Consider the following 11,181-nt stretch of genomic DNA (forward strand, 5'->3'; position numbering starts at 1 on the left):
AGCAGCTTGCTCCTCTGGGTCTCCGAGACCAAGCTCCAACCTTCTGCTCTGCTGCACCACATTTGTTCAACGGCCTTCTTCACCATCTGAGGGCAGAACAGACCCTAGACTCTTTTAAAACAGCCTTAAAAACCTTTTTATTTAGGGAGGCTTTTACATCTTTTTATTTTCTTTATGTTATTTCTAACGCTGTAGCACTTTGAGATTCACTGTGAATGAAAAGTGCAGGACAAATTAAATGCATTATTATTGTATTATTATTATAGATTCTGTATTTTTTTAATGGGGGAGATGTCCCAGCTGAATGGCCTGCCTGGTGATGCAGCAGTGCGCCGCCTGGTGTTCAGCCGCAACATTTAGCGATAAGTGACACTCTGGGAGGGGAAGCAGAACAAACTGTAAGCTGCTAGCGGATCCATCTTGCTCGAAAAAGAGGCGAGGGTGAAGGCTTCTTTCAGTTTAGTATCTCAAAAAACTGTATCGTCCCCCGTTCAGCGCGCTGGGGAGCCCGCGGAGGGGCTGTATTGCTGTTTGTAGGATGTCCCGACATGAGGGTGAGTAGATAAACACGTCTACAGCGGCTTGGTTGGAGGCTACATTACCTGAGCGGCTAGCTCCTCGGCTAGCTTTTGCTAATTCCTATTCAAGTCAGGGGGTTGTTGCGCTTTTCGCTGCTTGCGTCCAGGCTTGTCCCAGCATACGTATTTGCTGTCAGCAGCTGTGGCGTACACATATGTCTCATGTGTCCTTATATCGAGGCAAACGGTTATTACTTCACTTAACCGCTTCGCAATGATACGGCAACATAGCGGAGCTTAGCAGTTAGCCGTTGCTAGGTGCTGCGTTACCTCACGTTAGCTGGGCTAGCGAGCAGGCTAATGTATGCTAACATAAGGAGTCGTTTGTGTTGCAACTTGACGCTGCTTATTCCGGCAGTCATAACCTTATTATTTGCACAATATGATTTGTCTTAATAAAGAATAAAACTACCATATGTATTTGCTCATATATGGGGTGTGTGTTAATGTAACCGTAAGTTAGCTCTAATGTTAGCGCCACACTGTCCCGTCTGGTCACATTACCTGCTGTTGTTAGCGAATGCACTGTCATCAAGAAGAAGACAGAAAGTCTGAGGCCTCAGTCTCTGAATATAAACCAATCTCTAAGTCACTAAGTTAGCTGGCTGGTAAGCTAGTGGCTAGCTAGGGTTACCGTAAGTTACGGTATGTTAAACCGAAAACCAGATTGGAGTTGTGACTCTCTTCAGTCAACCCGTAACGTTAACGTTAGTTGTAGCAGGCCAGTCGAGAGGTTATCCTGTTTTTATTACCTCAGAAGGTGTTACCGTGTGTTGTACTGTAAACATGAGCACAGTACGGATAGTTAGCCACAGTGGGACCAAGGTAATACGCAAGTAATATGTTCAAAGTCTGTCTTAAAACAACAGTCAGGTGCCCATATAAAACACTGAAAGAGGTTTTCCTTGCTGTAACCATTCCTCCTGTTCATACTGGCAATTAAAAGATCCCCTTCAAACGCAGTTTCAATGTAAGTGATGGGGGGGCAAAATTCACAGTGTGTCCACACAGTCATTGTGTGCAGAAATGCATTTAAAAGTTTTAGAAGACTGTGTTTTGGCCCCCTACACTTAAATTGTAAGTGCATAATGAAGGGATCTTCTAATGGCCATTATGAACAGGAGGAATGATTAATTGAATGTTCATATGACACCCTGACTGCTGTTTTAGGATGTACTTGACAAATTGTGAACCTGTCCTCTAAAGATGGACAACAAAGGGGCTTGTTTAATTAAGCCAAGTGGACAAGCTAGTTTTTAAGGCGAGGACACTCAGTGATCCCCCAGGCAGACAAGGTTTCATTTGTGAGTGAGCGAGGAGGGCATTCCATCAAGCCATATTGTGTTTCTTTACTATTCAGGTAATGCAAACAACTTTTATTTCTGTCCGCCTCTGTAAAACCTCCCATGGTGCGACCAAACCCTTAATCAACATGCTGAGGTGATAACTGTTTATTGCCAGTTGATTTTGTTTGTTCAGGACTGTGTTTGCTTGGTTAGAAAATGTTACCTTTTGTGGAGATTTTTTTTGTTTTATATTTTGAAGTTTTTTTGTTGTTGTTGTTGCAAAACATCAGAAGAGTCAACAGAGGAAATTCCCCCAAGTATTTGCTTACCTATTATCCAACATTTCCCAAACAACATGCTTTTTCCCTTAAAGGGAAATGTCAGCAAGGTTGGATATTATGCATAATGCTAACTATAATGTCTCAGAAAATAACTGGTTGTTTCTGTGGAGTAGTGAGCCAGTGCTTGAATAGTTCTTCACGTAATAAAGAATGGACAAGCACTCCATTTTTATTTTTTCTTCCTTTTTCTACCTTTCATTTACTTAAAGGCAAGCACAAAAAGCAGATATTTTTCTTGAAAATGTGTGGACTGTGCTCGAAAAGAGTAACAAAATCTGAAATGAAAAAAAAAAAGCATTCAACTGCTTGTTTACGTCGTGCCTTTTGAGTTGCTTGTGAAGTTCACAGGAATGCCAGACTTCTTCACTGCTGGCACTTGTGGGTTGGTGCCACTCCAAAACACATGCTCATGTAAGTGAGACTGACCGACGGATAGAGATTGCTTTCTTACAGTCAGTCTCACAGGCGCAGTTATAAGGAATTTGTAACTTTATTGTCAGGTCTACATGTTTGACTTTACATTCTTCTTTTCATTCTTCTTTTTTTCTTTTTTGCAGGTGTGAGCTGTGATGCGTGTTTAAAAGGGAACTTTAGAGGAAGACGGTTCAAGTGTTTAATTTGCTACGACTACGACCTGTGTGCATCGTGCTACGAGAGCGGAGCCACAACAACAAGACACACCACAGAGCACCCCATGCAGTGTATATTAACCAGGGTAGACTATGGTAAGGGCCTGGCTGAAAGCCCAGACAGAAACTTGTGTGGCTTACTGATCAACAGACATATTCATCATGCCTGCATCGTATACAGTTATTGTATTTTATGACTTGACTGTCATCTACTATGTCATTACAAATCATCCATCCTGGTTGCAGTTATGATTAGTGTACTGAGACCATTGTATTTTGAAATATTGATTGACAAACAATAACAGCTGCTGTGTTTACCGTCTTCTTGCAGACTTGTATTATGGAGGAGACACTTTTTCAGTAGAGCAACCCCAGTCATTCACATGTCCTTATTGTGGGAAGATGGGCTACACAGAGACGTCCCTACAGGAGCATGTCACCTCAGAGCATGCAGAGACTTCCACAGAGGTGGTGAGTATACTGCACACATTTAGGTATTGGAGCATACATTTACAGGTATTTTTATCTATTAGTCATGGGCGCCATATCTCAATAATGTCAACAATACTTGCAAATGTTGTCTTAATTCTTATAAGCAGCCTCCAGCAGTTTACGTCTGCCATCCATTTACATATCTTGAAATTTTAAAATCTTTATCTGCTGGGGTCACTACAGTTCAGTGCTGCACATAACTTCCCAGAATGTACATGCTGAAGACATTTATGGATTACTTGTAGTCAGAGCGTTACGAGCATTGTCCGCTGCTGAGTAAACTGAGAAAAGTGAGACTAAGGGTCAAGCCACTGCTGACTCGCAGGTAGTCTGTCGATAAACAGCAGCTCCACTAGCAGTGATGGAAAAAAAAAAGTGACCTTTGGAGCCCACAGGTGGAGCCGACTAGTAGTATTTGTGCTCCAGGTGCCCACCAGTGCCAAGTGTTAATAGTTAGAGCAGATAGTGTCAGTGTTTAACAGTGAGGCTTTGAGGGATAAGACAGGCGTTATTTTATATTTTTATTATTATCAACAAATCTCATGAAAAGACCAAAACAATGTGATATCCCACCTCTCAATAGTTTATGGCTTCCCTACCCTTTCTGTGGCACTCAGCCCCAAGCCCTTTTATTCATGTAAATCTTTACAAACTGGTCACAAATGTATACTTTAATTTTGTAGAACAACCCAGCAATTTCCACAAAAAAAATCTGAGTGCTGTAGTTTATGGTAAACATTACAGGAGTAAATGGTGCATTTGTTTGGGACTATTTTCAGCTGTGGGTTAATACACATCTGGTGCTCTGGTTAGTATTTAGAGCAGCAGGACTGTGTCTGTCTGATTGGCTCAAAATAAACTACAGTGGCCATGTTCATTGTAATAAAGGAACATGTTACTTAGTGCAACAGTATGACTCACTTTTTAATAGTTTTTGGACAATGCTGGAGCTCCGTAGCACAGAGGAATAAAGTATATCAGGCTTTGTCAACACAGATGATACTCGTTAGGAGGATTAATTTGTTCTTGGTTTTGGTCTTTTCATAGGATTTGTTAACAATAAGAAATATATAGAATAATGCCAACCTTGTTTTTTTGTTTGTTTGTTTTAAACATGATCTTTCAAAGATGAACCAAAAGAAAAATGGTGCTAAGAGAAAAAGATAGGAGTTGAAGAGGAAGTGTCTCTGAAACTTATCTCCGTGTTTGTATATGTTAATGTACAATATGACATTTGCTGTGTTATATTGAGAACAAGATGCACAATAGAAACTGTTATGTGTGCGCTGTGGGACAGGCTCATTGAGCAAAAGTATGCTGATTTTTATGTAGATAAGTAGTCATTTGTGGTGAAATGTTCTTTTATAAAAACATTTTGATCCTCTGCAATGCAGTGTGTTGTGTGTGTCTGGTTGACATGACAACATTTTGTGAAACAACTGTGTGTCAGTCAGTCCACTGGACAACACAGAAGCTCTAACTTTCTCTCTCTTGTTTCAGATCTGTCCAATATGTGCTGCCTTGCCAGGCGGTGACCCAAACCACGTCACAGATGACTTTACAGCTCACCTCACACTCGAACACAGAGCGCCAAGAGATTTAATATCCTTTCTGTGTCTCACCACATTAGTATCTGCATTTAGATGTTTTTAACTTGTATTGATCAAATGTCCAAAAAATATTGATTGTGATACTAAACAATGTGCCAGATTTACTGCATTTACCCTTAACAGCCCTCGTTTAAGATGAGTCCAGCAGTGTTCGGCATGTACGCAGGATGTTCCACCCTGGACGAGGACTGGGCGGTCCCAGAGCACGGCGGACAAATATGCACTTTACTAGCGGCTCCACAGGGGGACTTTCATCCTCCTCATCACAAAGCTCCACTTACACCCCCAGTAACAGAGAAGCAATGGACCCCATTGCAGGTGAGAGTCAGGGATACAGCGGCATACTAATTATCAGAACCAGCAGAGTAATGTTTAATCCTCCAGTTAGTTCGGTCGCTCTGCTAGAGGAAACTACATATTTACGATTAAAACCTTTGCATTTAGGACTGATTAGCATCCATTTTCCATTTAGATGAGTACATGAACTTTTTTTAGCTGCTTGTAGCTTCAGATTTTCAGTTTGGGTGAATTTATATCCAAAACTGGTTGAATATTTTCTTTACATACATCACTTGTATTTGTTTTGCCAGCATTTTTTGTCAAACCTTTGAGTTTACAGAAAGCACATTAAATAATTATAACTATAAAACTCAGCGGTAATGAAAATTATTACAATAAAAATATAACAGTAATATTTTGTATTTCTCACCTCTATGGTGTCAGTTCTATTAGACTCATTATCGTGAACAAAATAAGTCAAGAACATTACAAGACAAACTTCATACTTAAATGAAAACGCCTGCTATAATCTGCAAATTTTCCTCTTTCCAGCTTAAACTGCGTTTTGCACTGAATTTAGTTTATATATCTCTGTCCATATGTAGCACAATAATCATGTCTTTAAAATGAACTATATATCCTCTTATAATAACACTGTACTGTTTGTACTGCAATACTTTATTATACATCTCATACAAAGCAGACAGTTCATTCGATACTGTTTTTTTGTTTTTAGCCCAAAAATTACAAGACGGAGTTATAATGTCTTTGTTTATGCTGCCGTCTTGGCCAGGTCTCTCTTGAAAAAGAGATTTTAATCTCAATGAGACTTTCACCCGGTTAAATAAAGAACAGAAGAAGCTACATGTGTTTTTGGCACTTTTCTGTGTGTGTGAGGCTAAAAGCAGTGACTGTGTAATCAATGTATGTTTGCCAGGATAGAATCTAGTATTGACAGTGAGACACAATTGAAAGTAATTACCTTTTTTATGATTTTTAATCTATTCTTCCCTCACTTTTAGAAAACAGAAGTCAGAAATGATATCATCATTGGCCTAGCATGTTGTCCAGTCAAATGAACATGTCTGACCCCATCTAAATCTCTGTATTCTGTTTTTTTTTTCTCTCTCCGTCATTCATATCTTTTTACAGGTATCTACATAGTGTTTTTTGAAATCATGACTTATTTAGAAACGGCCAACAATGAAGTCTGTTTTTGTTGTGTCTCCTGCAGAGTTGTTGTCTCAGCTGTCAGGTGTGCGGCGTGCAGCAGGGGGGCAAATAAACTCATCAGGGCCTTCAGCCTCCCAGCTCCAGCAGCTCCAGATGCAACTGCAGTTGGAGCGGCAGCAGGCTCAGGCAGCACGACAGCAAGTGGAGACAGGCCGCCACGCCACACGACGCAGCAACAACCCAGGCAACGCCGGCAACGCCATCCCTCCACCCAGCACAGCCACTGCCAACACTGCCTCTGTGGGTGAAAGTAATCCCTCGTCCTCGTCCCACAGCTCCCAGTTCCTATTAGCACGGTGAGTCAGGAGGTTTTACAGGCTGGAAAAATTCATGTTTTTTTTTGTGAATTCATTGTTTATACTGTATATGCTAATATACTGTCAAAGAAAGCTAGGAGTCATGTCCTTTTGGCAGTTAATTCAGCCTCACCTTGGCTTCCAGGATCTCAGACTTTGGAGAGATTATGAGTTTCATGATGATGAATGTTCATAGGAAAATACAATTTTCCATCAGAGATCATGTGTGCTAAACATTGTCTTAGAGACAGGAAAACCTGCACATCTTGTTACAGTTAGTTTGTAAGTTACTGTGCTGATGTTAAAGAATAACTTTGGCGATATTCTATATTTTTGCTGTCAACAAATCCCACTAAAAGATCACAAATATATATTTTAATTTTAAAAAAGGCAAAATCATTTCTTTATAACAGCTGGACACTAGATTTTTGCAAATGTTACTCAAACAAACGGAGGTCTAGAACAGAGAGGAATAAGATATATCAGGCACACACAATACTTGTTAGTAGAATCAAGGTCATTGTTGGTTTTGGTCTTCTCATGTAGACAAGAAGGAAAATATAGAATATGAACTGCCTTATCCTCTCAAAATGACTTGTTAACACCCATTTTTTTGGTAAAACGTTCAGGGTCTCTAACTTACAAAAGGCCAAAAAGCTGAAGCCAATATGAGAGCTTGGAAGACATTTGTAGTTCTTGTAACAAAACGATTAACTGTATCTCCATCTTAATATCATTAATCTTATATCTTTTGAGGACTTCCACAAAGCTAAAGTACTGTTGAGTTGTTTGATGACTTGTGTAGTCAAAAAGGTAAATCAATGAATCATGTAGATTAACTGACAACACTTTTTAAGATTTATCACAATCAAAATAATCAGTGGTTCCTCCCTACTCCCTACATGGAAGTCTCAGTCACATCTTAACATGAAATTGGCAAGTTTATATGTTGCCTGTTGTTCCCTTTGCCACTGATTTAAAAACATTTTCACTTTAAGTGTATCACCTGAATGTATTAAACTGATGTTAACTGTTTTCACCAGGTTGAATGAACCTAAGATGTCCGAAGCAGAGCGGCAGTTTCTAGAAGGAGAGCGCGCAGACCGCAGCCTGTTCGTCCAGGAGCTGCTTCTGTCTACGCTGATGCACGAAGAGAGCTCTTCCTCCGACGAGGACGAACGCCGAGACTTCGCCGACTTCGGAGCCATGGGCTGCGTGGATATCATGCCTTTAGATGTGGCGCTGGAGAACCTCCAGCTCAGAGAGAGCAGCTCTACGGGGAAGGAGCCTCCGCCGCCTCCTCTTTGATGTCCGAGCATCAAGCAGACTGTGTCCTCTGTGTTGCAACTGTCAGTGATGGGCAGGGAACAGCAGCAGCCCCCCCCCCCCCCTCTCGGCCCACCCTCCTCTCTCCCTCCCTCCCTCTATTTTCTGAGTTTGTTTTTGGTGATTGTAATTTCAGGCCTGTCACCATTTTTGTTACATTGTAAACAAAAATAAATGAGAGCAAGTGGGATAAATGTGCGAGTGCGCAATAGCAACTGAGTGAGCGAGCGAGAGAAGAGAAATATATAAATATATATATAAAATATATATGAAGTTGATAATCAATCCACATAACGTTTTTTTTTTTCTTTATCAGGTAAATGTTACAGGCAGTTGTGGCAGACCCTTGCTTCCTGTGACATGCAAACGGCTCTCCGTATAAATACTCCACATTCAAAAGTCAAGAGGGCATAGGCGCCTCTGATGAAGCTGCTGTGTGTGTTTATGACTATTAATAAATAAAAAGTGCTTGGATGGGTTACCATAACTACTGCATGCAGTTATTTGCAGCGTGCATGACTTTTAATGACCTTGTCATTAAAAACTTTTTTTTTTTTTTTTTTTTTAAATATCCCAAAGCTTTCAACTGTTTCTAAATGGTTATTTCAAGTATTGAAAATGGAGTAGTTTACAAAACTGACATGCTGAAATTTAACGTCTAACAATATAATTTGTTAGGCTCTCTTTTTTTGAACGAGTACATATAATGAAGAGAAAACAATTTGGGCTCTGCGGTAGCTTCTGAAGAAATGCTGCAATGTGTCTGTCTCTCAGCTCCAGATTGCCCAGATTCGCCAGCGACGACTGTCTGAATATGTCGATCGCTGACGGGCAGCAGAGCTACGACTACTAGGAACTGAAGAAAAGAGAGCTTGCCTCTGAATTTTTCCTAGATGTTTATGTTCAGTGATAAGCTGTGTAGACACCATATACGTTATAATTCATAGATAAGTGCAGACGCCCAACTCTGTCCATCGCTCGTTCACGCTATTTTCTGACGTTCGCTCTTATGTACAGGCCAGTGTCAGACCACATGCTTTAGATGGCTTGTATGAATTATTTCTTTGCTGGGTAACAGGAGCTTGAGACTTTCCACACTGCAGTTTTGTTTTTTTTTTCTGCTAAGGATAGCACTTTCTATTTATTCATGTTTGTTTTCTGATTCTTTTTGAGCCTTGATAATGAATCATGCCACCTTCATGCCTATACTTTTACCCTCCTATGTAAAATACAATAAGATGTATATTGAATTTGTGCGTTAACTTTCATAATGGTTCTAAGACATGGGCAAACTTTTTTTTAAAACTGTAAATTTAGAATAAAATAAATCTAAACTGCGCACAGCTTTTGATGAAACCAAGAGACAATCACACCTTTTGCACGTTGTGTTGTTGATGTTGTGATTACACAGATGTTTGTGTGTAGCTGATGTGCACCAAAGACAAACTTTATACCAGTTTGAAGAGCCCTTCAGCCTCTGAATATAAAGCTGGCCACTTTGAATTACAGCTAAAATAAACTTTGTCGTTAATGCTCTGAAAAACACAAGACATATATAAAATAGCATACAGCATTTTAAAATAGAGTATAAAAGCAGACACAGCCAGCATGACAAAGCTTCAAAAACCATAATAATTGTGTAGTAAGCTGAGCAGTATTCAGTCACCACCTAACACTCTTTGGTGTGACAAAAGTGGGGTTTCTTCTTCACCCAGCGGGCACACTAAAGCCTCTCAGAGGGCAATAGGTGACCCCTCATGTAAGACATGAGATAAATGTGTTGAGGAAGACACCCTTGATGGATTGACCCAGCAACTGTCCCACCAATCTGTCTGCACCTATGAGCAACAGTCATGGTGGAGCTCTTTACAGCTAATGCTGCAATGCACAAAGGTAGGTCTCACAGTATGTAGATGAAGGATTTTTCTGTCTATAGACTTGTATATGTCAACTGTGACACTACTTTACTATCCGATACATGCATGAGTGTAATAATCTTGCCTAGGAACAGTTAGCTGTTGCTGTTGGTTTTTCCTCGTGTGTGTGTGTGCGTGTGTGTGTGTGTGTGTGAGGCCCTTTAGGGCAGCTGTCCTTGTCACTCCTCAGAGGTTATTGTTAGAAACAAATGGTGCCCATGGGATACCTTTCATGACATGTTGGTTCGTTTTAAAGAAGCCAGCCAACATAAGCAGTAGTCAAACACACATTACATGTCAATCAGCCAATGTGTGGTGTACAGATTGTCCATGAATCTTGTTGTGAGGGCAAATTAGTAGGAAGTTAGCTGGAGTTTGTTTTTTGGATTTTGCTGACTGACTGGAAAGTGAATATATTTTAAACCAGACAATTCAGCCTCCTTGTTGGTTTCTCTGCCAAATCCAACAAAATGAATCACTGCATGAAAAAACACATGAGAGTGACTGGAATCCAGTAACAAAACATACTTGGAAAAATACATTTAAAAAGATGATAGACTCAATCTCAATTGTGTCAAGAATTTAATTCAGGCAAATGTTGAGGAAGTGAGGCAGAGGAAATACACTTATTTGCTCTCTTGCCAAGAGTAAAATTGATACTTCACTAAAAACTTGTTTTAATTAAATTGGAATAATGTGTTAATTAGTGAGATGCTGGTACAGAGATAGCTGTTTCCAGTTCATGCTAACTGGCTGCTGGCTGTAGCTTCATATTTAGCTACAAATATAAAAGTGGTATCCATCTTCTTATCTAATACTTGGCAAGGATGCAAATAGGCTCATTTCCCTAAATGTTGACTATCCCTGTGAGTAGCGTATGTCCACACTTGCTTAAAATTGTACTTCCAAACGTTATGAATTGGAAACATAAAGAAAGCTGATAGCACACAGCGTATTGTAAGACATACCACCTTTATTAAATGCACAGTATCACAAGGAACATCTCCATTAATTGTGGATAAGCTACTCACATGATGCACAAAGCATTGGATTGATTGATAGAACTGGCTGATTAAAGCAGGATTAAATCTGCCAGGAGAGCACAGACACACACACACACACACACACACACACACACTCACATACATACACACACACACACACACACACACACACACTCTTGCATACAGATGTA

General features: G+C 40.1%; 1 protein-coding gene across 2 annotated transcripts; it reads left to right on the forward strand.

Moving 5' to 3' along the window:
• Positions 1-353: 353 nt before the first annotated feature.
• On the forward strand, positions 354-9,431 carry kcmf1 (potassium channel modulatory factor 1). 2 transcript variants are annotated; one of them, XM_042396110.1, is made up of 8 exons: positions 354-554; positions 2,763-2,930; positions 3,166-3,305; positions 4,827-4,928; positions 5,071-5,254; positions 6,450-6,744; positions 7,788-8,093; positions 8,387-9,431. In XM_042396110.1, exons 1-7 carry the CDS (start codon positions 539-541, stop codon positions 8,050-8,052), a joined length of 1,170 nt encoding a protein of 389 aa, XP_042252044.1. In that variant the 5' UTR covers positions 354-538; the 3' UTR covers positions 8,053-8,093; positions 8,387-9,431. The 2 variants fall into 2 exon arrangements, with proteins under 2 accessions (XP_042252044.1, XP_042252042.1); XM_042396108.1 differs by lacking the exon at positions 8,387-9,431 and having other exon boundaries at positions 355-554; positions 7,788-8,264.
• The last annotated feature ends 1,750 nt before the right edge of the window (positions 9,432-11,181 follow it).

This window comes from Thunnus maccoyii, chromosome 19 (genome assembly GCF_910596095.1).
Source record: "Thunnus maccoyii chromosome 19, fThuMac1.1, whole genome shotgun sequence".
NCBI lineage: Eukaryota > Metazoa > Chordata > Actinopteri > Scombriformes > Scombridae > Thunnus > Thunnus maccoyii.